At 53.3% G+C, this 25,796-nt stretch overlaps 1 protein-coding gene across 1 annotated transcript in view; it reads right to left on the reverse strand.

The window, feature by feature from the left end:
* Nucleotides 1–1,170: 1,170 nt before the first annotated feature.
* The window catches only part of KCNN1 (potassium calcium-activated channel subfamily N member 1), a 28,923-nt gene continuing 4,297 nt past the window's right edge, over nt 1,171–25,796 (reverse strand). Inside the window, exons 2-9 of the mRNA XM_061149171.1 lie at nt 23,079–23,561; nt 22,298–22,393; nt 18,820–19,238; nt 15,760–15,901; nt 10,492–10,602; nt 9,539–9,666; nt 5,062–5,131; nt 1,171–1,745 (exon numbers count right to left, since the gene is read on the reverse strand). Of these exons, the coding sequence (XP_061005154.1) occupies nt 1,491–1,745; nt 5,062–5,131; nt 9,539–9,666; nt 10,492–10,602; nt 15,760–15,901; nt 18,820–19,238; nt 22,298–22,393; nt 23,079–23,480 (1,623 nt within the window). The 5' untranslated portion in view covers nt 23,481–23,561 and the 3' untranslated portion in view covers nt 1,171–1,490. The remainder of the gene's footprint in view (nt 1,746–5,061; nt 5,132–9,538; nt 9,667–10,491; nt 10,603–15,759; nt 15,902–18,819; nt 19,239–22,297; nt 22,394–23,078; nt 23,562–25,796) is intronic.

The raw sequence follows: 25,796 nt of genomic DNA on the forward strand, positions 1-25,796 counted from the left end.
CCAGGTCTCCATGCCCAAATGTCACCTCCTCGGAAACATGCTCTGGGCTTAATTCTATGTGGCTCTGGCCGCTGTGTTTTTGACTGCGGTGGGTTCACTGCAGTGCCTCCTCTAACAGACTGGGTGTCCCCAAGGGTGAGCACTGTGCCCTGTTTTCAGCACCTGATCTTACAGAAGGGGAAACTGAGGCCCCCGGAAGGGCAGCCGCTGCCCATAGGCACCCAGCGGCGGCTGACTCAGGACTCGAACCCACGTCTGACCTCAGCCCACCGACACCTCCCCGGATCCTTCTTGTTCTTGTGTCCCACCTATCACCCCCAGGCAGGTGGCCCATGGCCTTATCAGAGGCTGCCAGAGCCTGGGCTCTCAGCTGGATCCAGAGTAGCCTCCCTCTCCACAGGGCCCAGCATCTGCCAAGAGCCTGCCTCCCCACCTGACTCCAGCGCTCTGAGCCCAAGGCCTGGAAGGACCTTTCTGATTCTACTTGTCTGAGACCTTCCCCTCCATTCTGCCCCAGAGAGGCCTCTCTCAGCCCAGGATCACATCAGTCCCCTCCCCATGGAGTGACCTCCACCGAGTGCATTCTTCCCCTTGGCCTGTGGACCGCTGAGTTTAAATCCTGGCTCAGCTCTCTTCACTCTGTAGCCCCAGGCAGGTGGTTTCACTTCTCTGAGTCTCCCCATCCTACCCTGGTCAGGTTCTGGGGAAGAGTCGTCATTATATTGGCTGTATACAGCAGGTGCTCAATCCATGTTCATCAAACAGGGAATGGCCCTCCTCACTCATGTCACCTCCCCCTCTGGACCATGACCGACAGTCCCACTGGAGCCTGGCCCCTACAGGGTCCTCTGGCAAAGCGAGCTGGAGGGGCGTCCTGACTATCCACTTCCCTGCGGGCCAGGGCTGGGCCCTGCTCCCTGCAGGATCCCTCTGTGGGTACCAGGTGGGACAGGTGCAGATGTCCGCAGGGAGGTGTGGCGTCCAGGCCCGGGAGATCACTAGGCCAGGATGGGCTGGGCTCACCTTGACCCCCACATCCGGTCTGGAATCCCCAGGGCCCGGGTGTCCACTGCCCATGTTGTGATACGAGTCTCCACCAGCCACACACAACAGGCAGCAAGTGGGCGGGTCCTGCTTTATTTGGAACCGGCAAGGACCCCTCTCCTGGCTGCCCCACACCCACCCGGGGCCTGGAGAGAGCCAAGGGTGGGGTAGGGGCGTACCGGGGAATCGGCGGGCCAGAGGAAGCTCCAAGCTCCCCCAGCGCCAAGCAGGGAGGAGGCAGATCTGCCCTCGCCTGCCGTCTGGCCCTACTCTCTGCCCAAACAGTCTGGGTGGGGTGCAGTGGTTCGGGCCCCAGTCCACTCAGCCCAACTCAGCTTCGGCTCCTTGAACTCCAAGAGGCGCCACTGTACAGGGCTTCTTGGATGGCGTGGAAGTGGTGGCCACACGATGGCCAAAATTGAGGGGTCCGGTGGCAGGCAGGGCTGTCACCCGCAGTCTGAAGGGGCCACGGGCGGCCACCAGTGGGGGGGACTCCGAGCCACCTGGTCTAGGGGGCCGGAGCCAGGCCAGGGCGGCAGGGCGGGTGGGGGCGGGCGTATGGCTTGGGCGATGAGGCCAGGCAGGGCCTGCAGGGAGGTGCCCAGCGCATCCAGGCGGCTTTCGAGGGCAGCCAGGCGGGCCTCAAGCTCCTCGTGCTGGGCGTGCAGCTCGGACATGAGGTCGTACATGACATTCTGGGTCTGCCGGACAGAGAGGCGGGAGAGAGAGGAGAAAGCAGGTGAGAGAGGGAGGGATGGGCCCAGAGAGGGCAGGGCAGCCCCGATTGGGCAGCGAGCCACTAACTGGACCTAAGTGAGGGGCGGCTATAAGGGCTCTACCGGCCCAGCCGAAGGTCTCTTGGGTGGACCCCAGGGAGCGGTGGGAAAACAGGTGAGGCGAGACACAGGTCTTGAATGCCAGGCTCGGGGCCAGCAGGGAAGGTCCAGGGGAAGGTCTGGGGCCCAGTGAGTGTGACCAGAGTTGCCCTGAGGGGATGAACTAGCCACATGGTGCATAAAATCAGAGGCTGGTCTTGGGTGATTCTGGACTGACGTTGCTCCAGGCTGGGAACACGGTTGAGGGGGAGGAGGCTAGGTGAACTGTCCCCCACTTCCCACATTAGACTGGGAAGGAGATGGGGAATCGGGGGAGAGGTGACCGCCCCAAGGATCTGACTCCATCACAGACCAGGGGACACGACCGCCACAACAGTCCCTGTTACACCAGGTGGTGGGGCGTCCCTGCCACCTCGGCCGCTTCTCACAACCCAGCAAGCGGGGGTGTCCAGACAGATGAGCCGGGGAGTCGTGGGGGGGAGGCGGGACTCACACGGACAGCCCTCGGTGCAGATGTTGCTGTAGCCACCAGGTGGCGCTAGACCGTGGTTCCATTCTCAGCCCAGCTCCCTGCAGACTAGACCCTCCTTCCCCCACCTCCACCCGCCCTCCAGGGGCGGTCCGCAGCTCACCACCCATTCTGGGGCTCGGGCTTGTGTCGCCCCACCCTCCCTGGCCATGCTCTGTGGGAGGGAGACTGCTCATCCTCGCCACAACACCTTCTTTCTGCATTGTACCCACAGCCTCTCAGCCCCGAATCTTTACCTGGGCTGTGCCTTCCACTCTTTACTGTTAGTGGTAAGCAAATCCCATCCCAGGGTGAACAAATGCCTCTGGGGCCTTCCTAGGGCCACAGACCCTCATCCCAGCCTGCCTCAAGGGACCACACAGTCCCCAAGGCCAGGGAGTAACATCTGGAGGTATCCAGCCCTCCGACTGGAGAAGGAAATGGCAACCCCTTCAGGTATTCTTGCCTGGAGAATTCTCTGGACAGAGGCTGCTGGCAGGCTGCAGCCCGTGGAGTCACAAAGAGCTGGACACGACTGAGCAACTGAACGAACAGCCGCTGGATGGTTCTTTTTGGCCCTCTCTGAGGTTTAAGCTTTTTTTTTTTTTTTTTTTTTTTTTGAGGTTTAAGTTTTTATTAGAATATATATTTTGTTTTTGTTGGAGAGATACAAATTAAATCAGCAACCTTGGAAAGCATTAAAATTTAATACTGGAAAACATTTTAACCTCGTTAAATTTAAAAAAAAAATTAGAAACCATATCATCCAATCCAGTGAAAGACTTACTTCAAAGAAGCCTTCCTTAAATGTATTTTGAGAAAAGCATACTGCTATAATTATAGGTTTAAATAACTTTTAGCAGTTCACATTTTAATCATCTATACTCATGAAGTAAGTGTGATAATGGATAATCCAGACTATAATATACCCGAGTTTTTCAAAGGCATTTAATATATATATTTGGAACTGTTATCTCATTCGCATCAAATTAGTTGGCCAAGGACTTCTACATGCTCTTAGGATTATGATCTTTCTACTACCAACTGAGTCATTTCTTCAGGCTTCTAGAATGTTTTTTCCTCTGTAACATTCCCTTCCAAATTAAGTTTATGTAAGTTAGTATTAAATTAAATTGCATTCTTTTTTTAATTTTGGCCATACTGCATGGCTTGCGTGATCTCAGTTCTCTGACCAGGGATTGAATCTGGGGCCACAGCAGTGAAAGCCTGGAATCCTAACTACTAGGCTACTAGGAAACTCCCTTAAATTGCATTCTCTTGCTAATGATGAAGAGAGTGAGTCCAAAGTGTGATGGGTATGACTAGTAAAATAGAAGAGGACTTCACATTTTCTAAGGATAATATTAAATTAGGCTCAGATCTATTAATTGATTAGGAGATGTAGCCAGTTAGCAAAGTTCATATGTGAACTATTTGTGGAAGGGCAGATGGGAGCTGAGAAGAGCGTGACAAATATTCTAAGAGCTTGCCCACCTGAAGTTGAGGCAGTTGACATATCTTCTAATGGATGAATAGAAAGCTAGAAATCGGATGGGACCTGAAGTTAGAACTGACAAACAGATCCATTCCTAACACAAACTGATCTTACAGAGCTCTGGCAATTAACTTTAATCTCCTCAAAGATATTTAATTGCTATACAAATAAGCTTTCTCCTGAGGCTCTGCTCTTGCTTATTTAGTCGCCAAGTCACGTCTGACTCTTTGCGACTGCATGGCCTATAGTCCACCAGGCTCCTCTGTCCATGGGATTCTCCAGGCAAGAATGCTAGAGTGGGTATCCATTTCCTTCTTCAGGGGATCTTTCCCACCCAGGGCTTAAACCTGTGTCTCCTGAATTTCCAAGTGGATTCTTTTACCACTGAGCCGCTTGGGAAGTCTATAATTTGAACTTATATTCATAGCAAAAGAAATTTGTTTTTCTCTTAAACTTTAGAGCCTGTATGTAGCTGACATTTCTAAATATGAACGTACCACATCACCAGTGTAGCCCACTAATTACATATTCTTATTAGAGCTATTAATTAAAACTGTAAAATAGCCACCAACATTCCAGAGTAAAGATTTTACACACAGATGTAGATTTCTGGCATCTCTCTAACAACTGGAGCCTCTGGTCACAGTGGACCCTTGCAGACACGGCTCATGTTCACAGTGGATGCTCCCTGCCCTGCATCCCTGGCCGGTACCATGGGCACCAGCACTGCTCCTCCCTCCCTGGCAGGAGCTGGGCCTGGTTTTTTACTGAACACCCCTCCTCCCCCTCCTCTCCCTCCTCCTCCTCCCCCCCCTCCTCTCCCTCCTCCTCCCCCCCTCCTCTCCCTCCTCCTCCTCCCCCTCCTCCCCCTTCTCCTCCCCCCCCCTCCTCCCCCTCCTCCCCCTCCTCCTCCAGGCTTCCCTGGTGGCTCAGATGGTAAAGAATCTGCCTGCAATGCAGGAGACCCAGGTTAGATCCCTGGGTTGGGAAGATCCCCTGGAGAAGGGAATGGCAACCCACTCCAGTATTCTTGCCTGGAGAATCCCATGGACAGAGGAGCCTGGCGGGCTACAGTCCCTGGGGTCACAAAAAAGTCGGACATGACTGAGCCTCCCCTGAAGGTCCAACCAACCCCTTCTGGCCCCCGGGGCTGCCCCACCTTGCCCTGCCCTCCTCACCTTGGCCAGGTCTGCGAGTGTGTTGGTCTGGTCATTCAGCTTCCCTTGCTCAATCTTCACACTCCGGAGCCTGGGGGACAGGTGGGCAGGTGGGGTTGTGCAGAGGCTGCAGTGGGGTCAGGGGTCTTCCATGCAACTCACCCCACCCAGAGTCACCTTGTGGGGTGTGCAGTCGGGGGATGAGGGGCAAGCTGGAGGTCCCCTTGCAGCCCATCCCTTCCTGGCATGCAGGGGGCAGCAGGGCCTGGGGGATGGTTCAGCACACATGCACCAACCCCCAGGGAAGAGACTTACTTCTGCGCTCTGGTGGGACCCGGCGGAGCAGAGAGAAACCACAAGGCAATTTTAATCTCAGCACAGCTGGGCGGCCCCTACCCAACCCGGCCCACCTCCCATGGGCGGCACCCCAGGGCCAGACTGGGGGCCCTAGACAGCAGAGGGGCAACCGCCCTTGCTCTTGGGAGAGGTCCAGCCTCTGAGGGGGTGGTGCCAGCCCTCAGGGATGCAGCCGCTCTCTGCTTCCTCTCTCCAGCAGCGCCCTCCCACCAAATGCAGCTGCCTTTAGCCCTGCAGCCGCGCTGTATGCCAGCCTGTACCGAGCTCCCGGCCCTGGAGATGGCATTTAGTCCAGAAAACTGTGCCCACACATTTCCTGAGGGGGAAACCGAGGCTCAGAGCGAGCAAATCCAGCGCCTACTAGCCTCCTACCAGCACTTGAGGCTGCACTGCCTGCCGCTCAGCCTCTGAGACCTTGGCCCTGTGGATGGCTCCCTATGCGGCCGTGGGGGTTTGTCCTCACCCCTTCTCTCCGCCCCTTCTGTAGCTAAGCCAGCCCAGGGAGACCATTTCAGGCAGGACTCTTTTTTTCCTCCTCACTGGTCCGAACTCAAGCCCTGCACATCTAACATGTGACAGACGCTTGGAGAGGACCCTTGGGTCCCACCCATCCTGCGTGTTGTCAGGACCCCTGGGAGGACCCACTTCTCGGTCTGGAGAAGTAGAGGCAGATACAAGCAACCCCAACACTGGAAGTCTGGGGGTGCCCTGGAGAGGATAACGGAGCCACAGACATGCCTGCCCTGGGGAAGTCATTCTTGGCATCTCTGGAACCTTCCTGTTACAGGTTGAATGGTGTCCCCACAAAAGACATACTGAAGTCCTAACCTCCAGCACCTCACAATGTGACTGTTTGGAAATGGAGTCTTTCCAGATTTAATCTGGTTAAGATAACTGGTATACTGGTATCCTTATAAAAGGGGGGAAATTTGGACACACACACAGGGAAGGAGAATGATGTGAAGACACAGGGAGAACATATGAAGATGGAGGATCAGAGCAATGTTTCTACGAGCCAAGGAATGCCTGGGGCTGCCAACAGCTAGGAGAGACACCTATGACAAATCTTCCCCTAATGTCCTCAGAGGGAGAATGGTCCTGCCAACACCTTGATTGTGGACTTCTGGCCTCCAGAGTGGTGCGATCACAAATTCTGTTTTAAACCACCCAGCTTGTGGTACGTGTACGCTGTATGCGGTGTCCTGTCTGTCCCCCCTGAGACCATGTCTTCCTTTCCACTGGCTGCTCACACCGCCCTCCCGTCGTGGGGACTCTCCAGCTCAAGAAGATGCCATGGCTCCCTCACACCTGCTGGGGGCACCTCTCATCTGCTGGGCACTGTGCTCCCACCTCCCGCCCTTGTCCAAACTGTGCACACTCCTTGGTATGCATGCCCACCTCTTGGTTTCCTACCCAAATCCCATCCATCTTTGAGGCCCTAGTTCAAATGTGCTTGATTTCATCAGCTGTTCTTATAAGGCCACTATTTGGGGGGGGGGGGGTTGCAGGGGGACCTAAAGGTGAGTGACATAGTCCTGCCCCAGAGCAAAAGAATACAGGGAACTCACAGGGCAGGTGCCTTCTCCACTGACCTAACTGTCCTCAATTCCTACCCTCCCACTTCTCCCAGAGAACTCTCAGGGATATCCCTGAGAGCAAGGTCCAGAGCAGAGACATGTCTGTGCCCCCCATGCCTGGCACACCAGCTGGTGGAGGAAATTCTTGTGGCACTTGTGGTGCCCTCAAGTGAACATATTGAGGATGTCAACAATACCACCAGTTCCCATTTTCAGAAAATACTGTGTGGTAGGCAGGCACAGGCAAGTCATCTGGTCACCCCGATTGTTTTTCATCCACACTCCATTCCTGGAGAAGAGGGATGTCACCACTGTTTCCACGTTACAGATAAGAAAATGAAGCTTGAAGTAGCATAGTCACTTGCTCAGGCCCCGCAGTTAGGTGGCAGAGACCAGACTGGGACCCTGTGGTCAGTAAACAACCTTTGAAGGGTCAACAAGGAGGGCTGTAGGGTCTTGTGAGTAAATAGGACAAACACCTGGGCACAGTGACGCCAAGTAGGTGGGGGTACTGATTTCTTCCCCTGCTTCGTAGGTGATTATGGAAGCAGAGGTTGGGGGTACCATGTGTTACTGAAAACTTGCTCTGTGCCATGAACTATGCCAGGTATTTTTGCATATCACTCCATTTAGACCTCCCCACAGTCTTGTGAAGTAGAGATTGTGATCATGAGAAATTAACTCAATCATAACAGTAAACACAATGGATTAAACTCTAGCTAAAAAACAAGGATGGTACAGTAAACACAATAAATGTTAACGGACTAAAGTCTCTAGTTACAAGACAAGGATGATCGGGGCTCAAGAAGACTTCTAGGGCAATGAATCTGTTCATTATCTTGACCGTGGGGACAGTTTCATGGGGGTACACATATGTTAATACTGATCAAACTGTGCACTCTCAACAGCCGCACTTGACTGTATGTTGATTATACTTTAATAAAGCTGTTCTTTAAAAAGAGGCAAAAGGAGTAAACAGGATTTAAGGACTTAAAGTGAGCTAGCTGAGCTTCCTCACTCATGGTCTGGTCTTCTACGGCCACACTCTGCTACGCTGTGGTGCCCCAGTAGCTGCCCACACTAGCCATGACCTGGAGTCTCCCCACAACAAGCTGTCTGGCTCTCCTGCTCACACGAGGGCTGGCAGTGTTGCTTCCCATCTCTGTTCCTTATGGCTGACTTGGTTGCCTTCCTGTTGTATACAGGACCCTAACACTGTTTGCCTCACTCTCTGATTCATCAGCCCCTGAGTCTGGTTGACGAGTTCTTAGGGCAAGAATCCATCTGATTTTCCCAGGGAAGCCCAATTGTGAATGAGGTTTTCCAGAATGTAAGAGCTGGGGATGCATAGGCTCATTCTGAGAAGTGCCTTAAAATGCTTGAAAATTTTAAATCAGGTATGATGTGACTCAACTCTAATTTAATTGTTGAGTGCTGGATCCCACAGAATTTGGACCTGTTTAAATTCTAGACTGCACTGTCCCATACCTCCTATATGTAGCTAGTGAACATTGAAATGGGACTTGTCTGAATAAAAACAGGTTGTAAGTGTAAAATACCCACCAGACTGCAAAGATTTAGTATCAAAGACTTTCTAAAATATTAATGATTTCTATATTAATCACATATTAGTAACTGATAATGATTTTTATATATTAGGTTGAATAAATATATTAAAATTAATTTCACTTGTTTCTTTTCACCTTTTTATAATGTGGGTACTAGAAAATTTTAAACTATGTATGTTACTTACATAATATTTCTTGTGGACAGTGATTGGCATATTATGGTTTATAGGCCAAATTCCGGGCAGCTGTTTGTTTTAGAAAACAAAGTTTTATTGGCGCATAGTCACACCCATTCACCTTGCTGCCTTTGCTACAACAGCAGAGCTGAGTAGTCGTAACAGAGACATTCTGGCTCACAAAGCCTGAGATAATTAATATCTGGTCCTTTACAGAAAAAGTCTGCCAACTCTGGCTGAGCATTGGATTCCCCTGAGGAACTTAAACTTGAGCTCAGGCTGTATCCAAGACTCTACTGTAATTGGCATTCGGTATGGCCTATGGGATTTTAAAAGCACTCCCTAGGTGACTGCAATGAGCAGTCAACATGAGAACTACTTGATTAAATAATTCTCAGGAAAAAGGGAGAACAGAGAAAATTAAGTGATCTCTGATTACCCCACATGATCATACAAATCAGGCCACAAATTTAATTCTGAGCTTCCTGGAAGGCAAAGCAAAAAGGGGAAATTGCTTTAGTGCCCAAGGGGAAAGGCATTTTGGCTATTCCAGAGAAGAAAATATGCTTCCTACCACTTATGTTGGGTGGTCTGCATGATTTATCAGAGGTGACTGTCCTGGAAAAGTGCTGGTCCCACTATCCCACCCAGCACAGAAGCTGTAGGCCCCAACCAACTGACCGCCCGGAAGGGGAATGGTCATGATGTCTGTGGCCATGGTGAGCTGTCTGGCCTAGTCTGCAGCCTCCTCCCCGCGAGCCAGGGCTGCCTCTGTGCCCGGTGGACACAGAAACGCGAGTGGGAAAGGTGCTGGACTTACTGATGGATGGCTTGGAGGAACTTACGCTGGTGTTTCCGAACCCGGGCCTGGTCTGGCTTTTTCACCAGCCTGGTGTGTTTGTAGATGAGCCACGTCTCCCTGAGAACGTTAGCAGCGGCGTTTTTTACCTGAGGCCAGAGAAAGAACATTTCCTTGCTGCTGCTGCTGCTGCTCAGCTACTCAGCTGTGTCCGGCTCTCTGTGACCCCACAGACTCTAGCCCGCCAGGCTCCTCTGTCCATGGGATTTTTCAGGCAAGAATATTGGAGTGGGTTGCCATTTCCTCCTCCAGGGGATCTTCCCGGCCCAGGGATCAAACCTACATCTACTGCATGGACAGGTGGTTTCTTTACCAATGAGCCACCTGGGAAGCCCCGAGTAGGCACAAAACTATGGAAGGCTCTGGAAACTTCTGGAAGCTTCCAGAAACTCCCAGAAACTGGAACGGAAGTGTCCCTCTGGGGTCCTGGGACTGTAAGGCAGGGCCATGTTTAGCCAGCCTCATCTGCACTCTGTGTGTGGGCATGCACGCGTGCCTGACAAACATCACTCACCACAGGCCAGACCCTTTCTATGCATCTTGCTAATATTAACTGGGTGAATCTCCACATGGTGGGATCTCTCTCACTTTATATGTGAGGAAACAGGCACAGAGAGACCCACCTGCTGAGGTCATAGAGCTTATAAGCTGCACCCGGCTGCCTGGTGATGACGCCCCTGCCTCTTGCTGAGCGGCCCGCGGCTGGGCTGTGACCGAGCGTGAAGGGGACAGCTGTGGCCGCAGCCACGACTCTGCACAGCTCAAAGGCGTTCACACGGCGGCGCAGCTCAGGGCTCTCTGGGCACACACAGGCAGCCGGGCGAGACCCAGGGGCGCACGTGCAGAAGTACGGTGGGGAGAGCCAGCCCGGAGGACCAGGAGGAGAAATGGCCGTGAGGGGCTGGGGTCCGTACCCGCTTGGTGAGCTGAGTGTCCATCATGAAGTTGTGCACGTGTTTCTCCGCCTTGGTGAGCTCCAGCTTCCGGGCCACCACGGCCACCACGAGTGCCGTGCAGCCAGCCCCCTGCATGGAGAAGGTGAGCGGGCATGTCAGAATCCACTGCATACGGGTCGCAAGTAGGACCCCCTCCCTCCTGCAGGACGCCTTCCTGATTCCCCTCCTCCAAACCTGCAGCATTGGCAAATCTCATCTTCTGAGTTCACTGACTCTAAACCCCCCCTTGCTTAACACCACTGAATGTCCAGGGAGTCTGTGCCATACATCAGTCCGTTTGATTCCCAACAACCCCGGGAGGCAGGACCACTCTTATCCCTCTTGGGCAGAGGGGAAAAGTGAGGCTCAAAGATAAGAAAGAGGACAAGACGCAGGCAGAATCTACATGTGCATTTGGGGCTGATGCCCATGGAGGTGGGAGGATGGGAAGAATTTCCATCCAGGCTTTGGGGTCTACATGGTGGAGACAGAGACCCAGCTGACATGTTGCTGACCGGTAATGCAGCTAACTGGTAGGGTCAAAAGGGTGGTGAGAAAGAAGATCAGGTCAGCCGACCATGGTGGGGCGTTTTCAGGACAGAAGAGGCAAAGTGTAGGTCCCAGGATGCAGGGAAGTAAAAGGAGGGGTTGTCTCCCCTGTGATGGGGCGCCTGCTCTTAGCACCCACCCTCCCCAGTATGTCCTGAATGGCAGCCAGTCCCCCAGTGAGGGAAGGAGGCCAGAGAGGACTTGCTTGTCCACTTGGCGGCCACTTGAGAGGCAGAAGGGCGGGAGGGAGGACCCAAGGAGGAGGGCGAGGCTGCCAGGCAGTGAAAAGTGATGGAGGAGGGAGAGAAAGGGGGCATTCAGCCACTGAGAATCGGGATCCTGGGAACACAGGACATCCAGCTGTCGTCAGCCCAGGAGTGGCCAGTGAGGAGGTGGCAAGGGCCGCTAGGGGGGCCGCTGAGGGGCCGGAAGGTGGCTCCCTGACTGTACCAAGGCTCTCTCTGGCACCTCACCTGCCCACTGCTTCCTCCTGTGGGTGCTGCATACAGAATGGAAGGAAGGAAGAGACCCAAACCCAGCCCCTGGGGACCAGGGGTGTGGCTAGTTTTTCTTATAGATGGAAGCAAACATTTATGGGGAAGGGTGGGCACAAAGTCACCCCTTGAGGAGATCCCACCATGCATTTCTGGCCAGGATACGGGTCTTGGGAGGACTCAGGAGTCTGTGTTCAGGAAAAGCCCTGTCTAAAACATTCTCTGACATAAATCGTACCAATGTTTTCTTAGGTCAGTCTCCCAAAGCAATAGAAATAAAAATAAACAAATGGGAACTAGTCAAACTTACACGCTTTTGCACAGCAAAGGAAACCACACACACAAAAAAAAAGAAAGAAAAGACAACTTACGGAATGGGAGAAAATATTTGCAAATGATGTAACAGACAAGGGCTTAATTTCCAAAATACACTGACAGCTCATACAATTCAACAACAAAACCCAGCCCAGTTGAAAAATGAGCAGAACACATTAATAGATATTTCTCCAGAGAAGACATACAGATGGCCAATAGGCACATGAAAAGATGCTCATCATCGGCAACTGTGAGAGAAATGCAAATCAAAACTATAATGAGGTACCTCCTCACACCTGTCAGAATGACCACCATTAAAAGGTCTACAAACAACAAATACTGGAAAGGGTGTGGAAAAAAAGGAAACCCTCCTACACCGTTGATGGGAATGTACATTGGTTCAGTCACTACGGAAAACAGTGTGGAGGTTCCTCAGAAAACAGAAAATGGAATTACCATACAATCCAGCAATTCCACTCCTGGGCATATATACCCAGACAAAACTACAATTCACAAAGGTACATGCACCCCTGTATTCAAAGCAGCACTATTCACAATTGCTAAGAAATGGAAACATCTAGATATCCACTGACAGATGAAAGAATACAGAGGATGCAGTACATACATACAATGGAATACTACTCAGCTATAAAAAAGAATAAAACAAGGCCTCTTGCAGCAACATGGGTGAAACTAGATATTATCATACTAAGTGAAGTAAGTAAAAAAGAGAAAGACAAATACCACATGGTATGATTTACACATGGAATCTAAAACGTGGCACCAATGCACCCATCCACAGAACAGAAACAGACTCAGACACAGAGAACAAACGTGTGCCTGTCAGCTGGGAGAGGGAAGTGGAAGGGAGGGAGTGGAAGTGTGGCGTTAGCAAATATAAACTATTATATATACAGTGGATAAACAACAAGGCCCTACAAATATAGCACAGGAGACTATATTCGGTATCCTGTGATAAACCACAATGGAAAAGAATATGTCATAAAAAGGATGTTTTATGTGTATAACTGGGTCATTTTCTATAAGCAGAGATTGGCACAACACTCTAAATCAACTATACTTCAATAAAAATTTAAAAACAAAAATCCCTGTCAACTGGGGCAAAGAACATATTGGGAACCTCCATGTGGAATACTATGCAGCCAGGAAAAAGACGGGCTGATGGCCAATGTGCCACACAACAGCACAGATGCCACATCCAGCAAAAGACTCTGAGTTTAGAGGAGGCCATGCTGGGATGCCTTGAAGTTCAAGGATGAGCAAATGTGTGCTTTATAACATATTGGAAGGGGGTGGGCCATGGAACAGTGAGGGAGGAGACACACTTAGACAAGGATGGAAGAGGAGACAGTAACAGGAGAATAAGAAACAGAAAGTGGCTTGAAAGACCAAGGTGTGGCTTCATGTGACCCCTGGCTATGTGGTAACAGAAGAGCAAGAAATATCTCTGGGTATAAACACTCCTGCATTTGCTGGAGGCGAGGGCCAGGAGTGAGCTGCAGGCTAAATACCAAACTGATTTTCTGGAAGGAGGCTCATCCCAGTGGAGAGAACATGGCTCTTCTGTTTCACTGTGGGTTTTCTGGGTTTAAAGTCATCTTATCTGAATACTTTGGTTTTTTTATTTGTAAAGTTAATTTGAGTTCTCCCCTGGTGGCTCAGTAGTAAAGAACTTGCCTGCCAATGCAGGAGATGCGGGTTTGATCCCTGCATCAGGAAGATCCCCTAGAGAAGGGAATGGCTACCCACTCCAGTATTCTTGTCTGGAGAACTCTATGGACAGAGGAGCCTGGCAGGCTACCGTCCAGGGGGTCACAAAGAGTTGGACAAGACTGAGAGACTGACATTTTCACTTTTCTTCATAGCAGTGGTTCCGGGGGGGGGGGGGGGAGCTGCTGATAAGGCTCAAGAGTGTGTGCATTCCTTTAACCTGGCCTCAGGTGGTCTCTGGATGAGCTTCTGTGGTTCTTGTGGTTATCAAACTGACCTTCTCTCTGGAATGAAGACTGCTTCACCAAGTATTTCATCATCTTCCATTGGTTGGAGGTTTTAGTTCTGTAGAAGAGCTCAAAGATACTATGAAGTGTATCCTAAGGCAGAGCCAGGACCCTGTCCCAAGGCGGCACTGTGGTTTCCGGGCTGCTCCTCTCCTGAGGGCTGTATCCCCTCCCCTGATCAGCAACTGTCTGAAAGGTTTCTGTGCCCACAGGGTCCTGCTCAATTTCAATTTGTGAAAAAATTAACACAAACAAGCCAAAGGAAGCCAACCTAATTCCCCCCATGGTCTCCCCAGGCCACTTATTTTCCTTTGTAGAGAAATGCATTTGTCCGTACAAAAGTCCGTCATCATCCCCACCGTGGTTTTCTTTCCTCCCGCAGGAGGAGGGGCTGTGTTTCCATTGGGTCCACTCAGCCCCCTTCACTGCACGTTGACTGTCTCAGGCTGTCACCATCTCCCCAGGCCCACGGCGCTCTCCCCTCTTTGCCCCTTGTCTCTTTCTTTTTGGACACAAGCTGGGGGTACACATCCTCCTCTGGCCCCCACTGGGTCCTTGCTTCTACAGGCTAAGCTGACCCAGCCCTCTCTTAGTTAAAAGGCATTATGCATGTTTCTTTACGTTATTTCACAATCTACTCCAGCACCCCACCCCCAGCAAATTAAATTTGTTGTTGTTCAGTTGCTAAGTTGTGTCCGACTCATTGCGACCCCGTGGACTGTAGCCCACCAGGCTCCTCTGTCCATGGAGTTCTCTAGGCAAGAATACTGGAGTGGGTAGCCATTCTCTTCTCCAGGGGATCTTCCCAACCCAGGGATTAAACCCGGGTCTCCCACATTGCAGGCAGATTCTTCATCGCCTGAACCACCAGGGAAAACTCCACCCTGGAGCCATTGCCATGAAACCCTTCACCAAATCCTCCCAGCTTGGGACACACAGTTTTGAGGGGCACAAGCCTGCTGGGTCACCTTTTGTCTGGCAAAGCAATAAAGCTATTCTTTTATATCTCACCCCAAACTCTATCTTCAAGATTTGACTTGAAATCAGTACACAGAGGCCAAGTTCTGCCATCAAAATGAACATGTTAACTGGGGGCTAGGGATAGGTGTGCCCGACCATATGTCAAATAAGTCATAATTCAAAACATGGAAAAGCACTGATGGAGATCAAAGGAGCTTGGAGAGGAAGAAGGTTCCAGAAGGAAGGGATGGGCAGGGAACCTAATGATCGAATCATGGTGAAGACAACAAGGCACCAGACGTCAAAGGTTGCCCACACAAGCAGACGGACTTAGGAAGACTTTAGGGAAGACGGGGTGCTGCCTGGGCCCACAGAGTCACATGAGATAAACTTCACACCCGAGGGGCTCAGAGGGATGCTCAGCACACCCTGAGTGTTAGGCAAGGATGGGGAACTGGGTTGTGACGGCAGGGTCAGCGGGTATTGACTGGGTATCTGAGGCACTCATGGCTTTAGGCACTTCACAATAATGAAGGGACTGAGTCCTTGCAAGAAGCAGAGGGAGTGGGCACTGGTTACAGCCAGGGAAACCAAGGCACAGAAGTATCAAGCCCCTGGTCCTGGATCCAAGGACCGTGAGTTAAGTGCCTGTGGGGCATAAAGGGGTAATGGTGACTCTTGGTTCAGAGTGGACCACAGCATCTGGCCTGGCGGGCACAGAAGACGCTGTATGACTCAGGCTGGAAGGAGCCAGAAGAGATGTCCCCTGGAAGCCTAAAGGGGTGGATTTCATGTCGCACCAGAGGGAAGGGGGCAATGGAGGGCTGACACAGGGAGGAACTCAGAGCAGGCCCAGCTCGAAATGGGGTGAGCTCCCGTCAGTGGGGACATGCAGGGGCCCTCACCCTTACCATGATGCCGGTGAGCAGGCACACGCCCTTCCCGCAGTAGGTGTGGGGCACCATGTCGCCGTAGCCGATGGAGAGGAAGGTGATGGAGATGAGCCACATGGCCCCCAGGAAGTTGCTGGTCACTTCCTGCTTGTCGTGGTACCTGAAGAGGAGCCAGGGAGAGCCTAGTCAGCGCACACTGGTCCCTCTGCCTTCATCACAGCCCCAGGGGCCGTGCCAGGAAGGCAGGGCCCTGGGTCCACCTGGCTGCACGGGGGCCTTGACTGCAGGAAGCTGACCACGCTGGAGGCTCAAAGTGTCCAAAGCGTTGCTGTAGGGCAGTGTGGGGCGATGGTTAGTACCCCGGACAGCCCCATGGTCCTCCTGAGGATACCACAGGGCAGAGGGCACCCATACCCTCCTCCCAGCATCCCTTCCAACACCCTCCATTCCCCTGACCGCCAAGCTGCTCGTTATGGGGCAGTAAGGGGTCCAGGTGAGGGAGCGTCCACATGTGTCCACGCATAAGCACACGATCCCCCTCCCAAAGACAGACACACAGACAGATGCAAACACGGGTGGCCATGGGCACCAGAAGCGGCAGGAAGTAGAGGCAAGGATTCAAGTCAGACACCAGGAAGAACTTCCCTAATCAGCAAAGCCCTGAGGAGGGAGGAGGACTCCACAGGGGGACAGAAGCCTGGAGGAGCAAGCCCTGGGATGGGAGTCCTAGGATAGTCAACACGTGGAGGGCAATTGCTCCAGCTTCAGGCCTGAGAATCTTCTGGTGTTAGGAGGGAAAGGCGGCAGCATGTTTAGCTCTGGGGAGAGACCTGGGACTCAACTTTTGTTATTCAAGAGGACAGATTCCAAGGCCTTGCAAAGGGACATGGTTTTTCCCAGTCAAAGCCAAGCCCGAGACCCTGGCTGCACAGGCTACGAACTGGTGCTATCTATGGTCAGCCCAGGCTGACCACAGAGGCTGAGGGACTGGTGCTCTGGATCTGGGGGTGGTTCAAAGCTTTGTTCCAGCCCAGTCCCCTGCCTGCAAAACCCCTTCAGCTCAGGGAGGTCAGGAAGCCCTTCCCAGATGACCCCTCTCCTTTTGGGCCACAGAGGCTGGGCGGGGGAGCTGCTGGGGAGGGCTGTTCCAGGCAGAGGGGGCTGGGGTCAGGGGCTCAAGATAAGGAGGAGATGGAGACTTCCCTGGAGGTCCAGTGGTTAGGACTCTGAGCTTCCAATGCATGGCACACCGGTTCAATCCCTGTTCAGGGAACTAAGATCCCACATGCCATGGGGTGTGACCAAAATAAATTTAAAAAGACAAGGAGGAGATGGAAACCCAAAAGGTGGGAAGGAGGGATGGAGGCCTTTCTGTTCAGCCTGGGCTTCCAGGCTGCCTGCTGGGTGAGGGGCGCCAGGGACAGAGCCTCGTCTTTCACTGTGGCACCTGAGCCTGAAGCTGTGCCAGCTTCCACTTCTCCAGAGACCAGCACCCCACACCCAGGAGGCAGGAGGAGCCGGGAACCTATCAGCCGTCGGCCATGGGCACGGAGGCTCCAGGCCCGGCTGGAGCTCTGGTGGGGGCTACCGGGTCACCCCGGAACAGGGAGTGGGGGGCATGCGGGAGGTGGGGTGGGACAGAGCCACGGGGGTGAGCGAGGCGGGCGAGGGGGCGTCAAGCGGGGTCTCAGGGCTCAGAATTTAGGATTGGCTGCCCCGCCCTCACCAGGCGCCCCTGCAGTGACCCAGCTTGGACCTCAGCCATGCCTGTACCCTCTCCCACTCCCCAGCGCCCAGCCCTCGGGTCTGTGGGAGCTGGCACGCAGGCACATCACGGGAATAAGGAGCCCTCATGTGACCCTCAGCCTTGGGGACGGGAAGAGCTGGGCCCTCTCTGCCAGGAGCCCCTCATCAGGCAGAGGCGGGGTCGGGGAGGGGACAACTGAAGGGGTGAGGATTGGGGTTCTGGGGACAGGTCCGGCCCAGGGACCTCCCAGGAAGCCCAGTGGCCAGCACCACCCATTACAGCCCCTACCCAGCTCATCAAGAGGCAAGAGAGACCCCCTCCCAGACAAGGCATTTCCCTGCCCTGAGAGATCCAGGGGGACCGTTCCCTCTCCATGAAGCCCCGGGGGAGGGAAGCAGGCATTGGGCCCTCAGGGTGTCCCTTTAGCTCCTCAGAGCCTCACTGTTCTCATCTGTAAGTTGGCTGGATGGCCCTGCACCGTCCAAGGCCGTTCAGAACAAACCCCCGTATGGGGGTCTGAAAAGCTGGGACTGTGCTTGTTCATCCCAGACCCACTGAAGGAGCTGTCCCTGCCCCCTGGGGCCAGCTGCCTCAACCAGGCACCAGAGCTAAACTCTTCTTCCCTCTGCTCCCTTCTGCTGCCCCCTCCTTGGTGGCAAGGACCCTAGGGATGCCCAGAGCACCAGGCCTGAGAGTGACCCAGACCCACCTGGCTGGTGGCACTGGGACAAGCTCTCCCCACGGCCCGTGGGCTCTGGGCGGGTCCCGGACACCAGCCTCCCCTTCCCGCCCCCTCCCCCGGTGGCAGCTGATCTTAAATTCCTGGCGGGCAGGACAGCTGGCAGCTTTGCACACATAGCTCGGCTGAGGGTAGGACTCACATGTTTTCCCTACAGTCCGGCAGGGTGGGCAGAGGGGAGAAGGAGAGCAGGTTAAATTGTGGGGGACGCAGGTGGATGGAGGGGGCCCCTGTTCCTGCTGCCTCCACCACCCTGGGCCAGAGACGGGGCCAGTGGAGGGGCCCCTGGAGGGAGGGGAAGCGGGAAGAGGGATAGGGTCCTGGAGGGGTGGGGGTCAGGGTAGGAGCTAGGGGTGGCTGGGGACACAGGGCTGGAGTCCCAGGGATGAGGAAGATGCATGTGAGAGACAGTCGCTGAGGCCAGGAACCGGGGGGAGGGGTCAGCATGATCAGGGGTCACGGGGATGGAGCCATGGGTGGGTACGGGGTTCAGCAGGGTCAGAGTGGCGGCTGGGGGAGCCCTGGGGTCACTAAGATCGTGGGTGGGCCTGAGGGTCAGGGGGGGTCAGGGCCCAGGGGGTCAGGGGCGCACCTCTCGCAGACCCGCACGGTCCAGGCAGCGATGATCCAGGAGGAGATGCTGAAGACCAGGAGCACAGTGCCCGGGCAGATGGTCATGAGCGTCTTCATGACGAAGCGGGTGTTGAAGGTGATCTTGTTGAGGGCTCCGATGCTGCGGCTGGAGGCGTCCGTGAAGATCTTACTGTGCAGTAGCATGACGCGGCCCAGCAGGTAGAGACGCAGGAACATGGGCACCGACAGCAGCACATCCACGTCGGCCTCGGCCGCCGACGGCGCGTACGTGAAGGCCAGCCGTGCCGTCCACGTGAAGCGGTAGTGGCCGGGCACCGGGTGGATGGCGCACACCGCCAGCTCCAGGGAGATGAGGAACACGCGCTCGCACGTCATGGCGATGCGCCAGTCGTCCGCCCCATTGTCCACCATGAACAGCTGCGGAGATCAGGCGGGCAGGACGCAGTGGGTGCTGGACACGTGCCCAGGCCACGGAGGGAGATCCCAGCCCCAAACCGCATCCGCTTTTACAACAAACATGGCCTCACAGGCAAAACCCCCTAGTGCTCAGGGTCGGCCACAAGTCAAGCTAAACAGGGCACAGGTGTTCCCCCAAAAGCCAAACACAGAGTTACCAATGACCCAGCCCTCCCATTCCTAGGTAAATGGGCGAGAGAGATGAGAACAGTTGTTCAAACACATCCTGTGTGCGTGAAATGACAGTAGCACTGTTCACAGGCGCCCAACGAAGAAACTACCCAATGTCCATCCAGGGATGCAGAGAGAAACAGAGTGTGGTCCTTCCACACGTGGAACGTGTCCCAGCCATGAAGAGGAGTGCAGCACGGGCATGCTACTCCGTGAAGACATCATGCTGAGTAAAAGAAGGCAGTCACAAAAGGCCACCGGCTAGGTCAAGGAGGCAATGCTGCCGCCTCAGGAGGCCTGGAAGGTGGGGCGCTGAGCCAGTGAGCATCATTCTCCAACCTTCACACCCAATGGAATTTGCCTGGGCAGGTCTGAGGCAAATTTAGGACCTGTCACTCCTCCCCTTGCACATTTTTCGGCTTCGGGGATGGGAATGTCTATCCTATGCTAGGCCCACCACCGTACTTTGGAAGCACACAACTTATCTGATTCACAGCTGGAGGAACATTTTGTCTCCAGAGGAATTGTACCTCAAGTCTCACCCATGTCTGTTTTAGATGATACTTAGCCTGCCAATCTAGGAGATGCAAGAGACGCGAGTTTGATTCCTGGGTCGGGAAGATCCCCTGGAGTAGGAAACTGCAACCCACTCCAGTATTCTTGCTGGGATAATCCCATGGACAGAGGATCCTGGCGGGCTATACAGTCCATGGGGTTGCAAAGAGTCAGACACAACCTAGTAACACAACACACACCTGTAAACATAATCTTTCTTTCTTTTTTCCTTTGGCCGCACGGCACAGTACATGGGATCTTACTTCCCTGACCTGGGATCGAACCTGGGCCCCTGAAGTACAAGTGTGGATTCTTAACCACTGGACCACTGGGGAAGCCCCTAGATGATATTTAAAGGGGATTTTGGACTTTGAGTTGATGCTGGAATGAGTTAAGACTTCGGGGGCTGCTGGGATTGATGCATTTTGCATGGGAGAAGGACATGGATTTGGGAGGTAGGCCAGAGGGTGGAGAGTTATGGACTGAACTTTGTCCACTCAATATTCAACTGCTAAGGCCCTAGCCCCCAATACATCTGTATTTGGAAATAGGGCCTTTAAAAATATAATTAAGATTAAATGAGGTCATAGGGGTTGGGCCCCCATCCTATAGGACTGGTGTCCTTATAAGAAGGGTATATACAGGGGTATATGTGCATAGAGGAGTATGTGTGAATAGAGCAAAGGCCAAGTAAGGTCACAATGAGAAGGCAGCTGCCTGCAAGTCAAGGAGAGAGCCTCAGGAGAAACCAACCCTGCGAGCACCTGACCTTGGCCTTCCAACCTCCAGAGATGTGAGAGAATACACATGTGTGTCAGTCACTCAGTCATGTCTGACTCTTTATGACCCCGTGGACTGTAGCCCGCCAGACTCCTCTGTCCATGGGATTTCCCAGGCAAGCATACTGGAGTCAGTTGCCATTTCCTTCTCCAGGGGATCTTCCCAACCCAGGGATTGAACCCAGGTCTCCTGCATTGCAGGCGGATTCTTTACTGTCTAAGCCATCAGGGAAGCCCCACGAGAAAATATACTTCTGCTGTGTAAGACACTCGGCTGTGGTGTGCAAACATACAGCGCTTCCTTCTTTTCTGTTTCGCTGAATAGTACGCCATTGTATGGATGGACCACCATTTGTTTATCCATACATCAGTCAACGGACATTTGGGGGGTTTCCACCTTTAGGCAATTGTGAATAATGCTGCTCTGAACACGTGGGTACACGTTTTTATGTGGATGTAGTTGTTTCTCCAAGTGTGTAACTTGGGGTGGAATTGCTGGGTCATATGGTAACTCCATGTTTAACTGGTCGAGGAACTGCCAGACTGCTGTTCCCAGCTGTCCCTTTAGAATTGCTTCCTTTACTTCAAGGGTCACCATCCTCCTACTCCAACCCCTAGCCAGACTGAGGACCCCTCCCGTGTACCAGACTCTGGGTGTCCATTGACAGGTCTGCATACAGTACAACCTAGGTAGGATTTTCCTACACCCACGTCCTGCCAGGCTGTGGCTCCTTGAGGTCAGGGGTCATCAAAGGCCAGAGTCAGAAGCCAGATCTGACCCCCTTTGGTGTCCCCAGGCCCTGGTGCTGGCCTGTTGTGGTAACACCTGCCTTACAAGCCCTGAACTTGGCTCTCCAGGGACCTGATCAGCTTTTGATCAACCCCTGAAATAGGAGAATCCCTGGCACATGAGAAATCTTTCAAAGACAGGTCCAGTGGACTAGGAGAAGGAGCCTGGTGCCACAGACACTGGACTCCGTGGCTACAAAACCTCAGAAGACCCCAGGGCTGCAAAAACAATCCACATGCACCTCAGAACCCCAGCCCATTGCCTGCTCTCTCACTGTTTCGTCTTCTTTACCAAATTATCGATGAAAATTAAAATTATGATAGGCATTCCAGGAAATTTAGAGTGATCTAAACAGTGTGTTTCCATGGAGATCGTCTCCCCCCCCCTTCTATAAAGTCGCTATTGATCCTTCTATGTTTTAGAGGGTTCCCAGGTCCTGGGGGCTTCCCAGCTGGCGCTAGTGGTAAAGAACCCGCATGCCAATGCAGGAGATGCAAGAGACGCAGGTTCAATCCCTGGGTCGGGAAGATACCCTGGAGGAGGAAATGGCAACCCACTCCAGTATTCTTGCCTGGAGAATCCCATGGACAGAGGAGCCTGGCAGGCTACAGCCCAAAGGGTCACAAAGAGTTGGACACAACTGAACATGCACACATGAAGGTGGCTGGTGTGGGGGGCTCTGGGATACAGAGAGGGGAGCTGTCCTAAGCCCACTGAGCACTGACCTGGATCTCTCGGGCATGGTAGAGGATGACCAGGCCCAGCAGGATGACCGTGGAGAGGCTGATGAGGCATTTGAGTGCAAATGAGTACAGGGATTCCTGGGCAAAGAGAGAGCAGAGGGCAGGACAGACACTGTGGAGTGGGCAGCCCTCCCGACCCCCCGACCTGGTCACTTCGCTCGGGAAATGAAGCTCCGGTCCTTACTCCTTAGGCTTGGGCGCACAGCAAGGTGGCACTTCAGTTTATAAGGCCAGGCCTCACATGGGCACAGCACTTCATAGTTTATAAAACCAGGCCTGGAGCAGACGCAGCACTCCACAGTTTACAGGCTGACTTGGCTCTCATCTCCCTCCATCCTGGTATCCACCTGGGGACCCACAACCAGGCTCATAACCTGGCCCAGCTGGCCCTCAAAAGGAGCAAAGTTCCTTCCCTGCTCCTCAAAGCAGCTCTTCTCTGGTGCTTCCCTGTCTCCTCCGGGCCTGACCAGGAAGCAGCCCCCTTCCCACCTTCAGCGAAAGCGCAGCCCCATGGTGCAAGATGCAGGGAAGGGGCTGGAGACTTCAGGCCCCACCTGAGGCCTTCCTGATGCCCCCAGGGGGTGGAAATAACAGGAGGCCCTGGGTGCCCCCCACCTTCCCACCTCCAGGGTCCCCTCAGCGTCCCCCGCCCCCCTCTCCTAGGGCCGATGTGGTCCCAGACCCCAGGCCCAAGGGGGTCTCGGGGAGCCAAGTGGGACCAGCGGGGCCTCCCCAGGGTGCCAGGGGGAAGGGCCATGCCTACCTTGGTGTAGACCCCCCAGGACAGCTCCGTCTCTGTCACCATGACAACGATGCCGAACATGCCAAAGATTAGGGCATAGTCACTGAGGCGCTTCCGCTTCTCAAAGAGCGCCCGCCGGTGGCCCAGGCGGTGGCCAACGCTGGGGGGCTTCCTTGAGCCCCTCTGTCTGACCGCCTCATCTTCTTCCTCATCTTCCTCCTCTTCCTGGTCCTGGGGCTGCCCCCGGGGGCTGCCAGGCGAGGGCTGCGCCGGCTCACTCTTGGCCACCACCACCTGGATGCCTGGGCCATTTGGAGGCTGCGGGGGGTGGCCGGCCTCGGGGTCCAGAGGATCTCGGCCCGGGGCACCCAGCCCGCCACCTAGCGGCCGTCCCTCGCAGCCACTGTGTCTGTGGCTGTTCATGACTATGTGGGTGCTGACGTTGGGCTTGCTGCCGGCCGCCTGGGGCCTGGCATGGCTCAGCCACCGGGCTCCCGCGCTGACCTGCAGGGCACAGGGAACACGGTCATGTCAGGGCCTGGCCAACTGACCCCCACCCCAGAAACCGAGCCAGCCTATGCCCCTCCTCGGCTCAAAACCTCCACACAGGACGTCCTGGGGGTCCAGTGGTTAAGAATCCGCCTCCCAATGCAGGGGATGTGGGTTCAATCCCTGGTCGGGGAAACAAAGATCCCATACGCTGCAGGGCAACTAAGCCTGCGCGCTGCGACTACAGAGCCTACGCACTCTGGAGCCCACATGTCACAACTAGAAAGAAGTCTGTGGCCCACGACGAAGAGCCCAAATGCCGCAACTAAGACCCAATGCAGCTAAAAATAAGTAAATAAATATAAAACAAAAACGAACCTCCCCGTGGCTCTCCAGCACGATTGGATAAAAACTCCTCACTGTGGCCAGGAGGCCTCTATCGTCTGGCTCCCACCCACCTCATCCTTCTCACTTTCCCAGAGTCACTCCCTTTCAGCCACACTGACCTCCCCATCACCAGGTTCCAACAAGCCTGGTCCTGCTTCAGGGCCCTTGCACACTCTGAGGCGCCTGCTGCACCCTCTCCCTGGGACACCTTCCTACCAGATCTTTGCCCGATGACTTTTCTGTGTTTCCAAGTACCTAAAGCAATGGATGCTAAAAGCAATAAACGCCTAAAGCAATAAACACAGGCGACACTCAGTAAACACCTCTGAAAGCCTCAAGATGGAATTCTGCCGGCTGGTTTGCCTGGGAGGATTAGAGGCCACCTAAATAAGCCGTCTGGAACCACCTTAAGGTGGTCTTAAGATAAGACCACTTTACTGTAGCATTCCTGTCTTCTGAGAAACTTGTATGCAGGTCAAGAAGCAACAGTTAGAACCAGACATGGACTGGTTTGAAATTGCGAGAGGAGTCCGTCAAGGCTGTATATTGTCACTGGGCTTATTTAACTTATATGCAGAGCACACCATGAGAAATGCTGGGCTGGATGACTCGGAAGCTGGAATCAAGACTGCCAGGAGAAATATTGACAACCTCAGATATGCAGATGATACCACTCTAATGGCAGAAAGTGAAGAGGAACTGAAAAGCCTCTTGATGAAGGTGAAAAAGGAGAGTGAAAAAGCTGACTTGAAACTCAACATTCAAAAAACTAAGACCAAAAAAAAAAAAAACAAACTAAGATCATGGCATCTGGTCCCATCACTTCATGGCAAAAAGAAGGGGAAATGTGGAAACAGTGATAGATTTTATTAATATTTTCTTGGACCCCAAAAGTACTGTGAATGGTGACTAAAGCCATGAAATTAAAAGACACTTCTCCTTGGAAGGAAAGCTGTGACAAACCAAGACAGTGTATTAAAAAGCAGAGACATTACTTTGCTGACAAAGGTTCATATAGTCAAAGCTATGATTTTTCCAGTAGTCATGTAGGGATATGAGAGTTGGACCATAACGAAGGCTGAGCATTGAAGAAATGATGCTTTTGAATTGTGGTGTTAGAGAAGACTCTTGAGAGTCCCTTTGACAGCAAGGAGATCAAACCAGTCAATCCTAAAGGAAATCAGTTCTGAATATTCATTGGAAGGACTGATGCTGAAGCTGAAGGTCCAATACCTTGGCCACCTGATGAGAAGAGCCAACTCATCGGAAAAGACCCTGATGCTAGGAAAGACTGAAGGCAGGAGGAGAAGGGGGGCAACAGAGGATGAGATGGTTGGATGGCATCACTGACTCAATGGACATGCATTTAGAAAAACTCCAGGGGATAGTGGAGGACAGGGAAGCCTGGCGTGCTGCAGTCCATGCAGTTGCAGAGTCGGATACGACTTAGCGACTGAACAAGTCAGCCGTCAGGAGATGGTTCCAACCCAGGCTTGTCTCCTGACTTCTGGAACCTTGGACAAATTAATCTCACTCTACTGAGCCTCCAATTCCCTACCACTACCACGTAGAGTTGTCCAAAGGCCTGAACATACTTACACAGTCAAAGGGTATGGCCAGGGAGATATTAGGGACCGTGACTATGGCTATGAGACCCTCAGCTCCCTCCTGCCTGGATTCCAGGACCAAAGGAACAATCCAGGATTTAATTCTAAGATCCCAGAATTGAGGAATGCCCTGGCAGTCCAGTGGTTAGGACTCCGTGCTTTCACTGCTGAGGGCTTGGGTTCAATCCCTGGTCAAAGAACTAAGACCCCACAAGCCAAGGTGTGGCTAAAAATAAAGACATAAAATTTTAAAAAG

Source organism: Dama dama, chromosome 9 (genome assembly GCF_033118175.1).
Source record: "Dama dama isolate Ldn47 chromosome 9, ASM3311817v1, whole genome shotgun sequence".
NCBI lineage: Eukaryota > Metazoa > Chordata > Mammalia > Artiodactyla > Cervidae > Dama > Dama dama.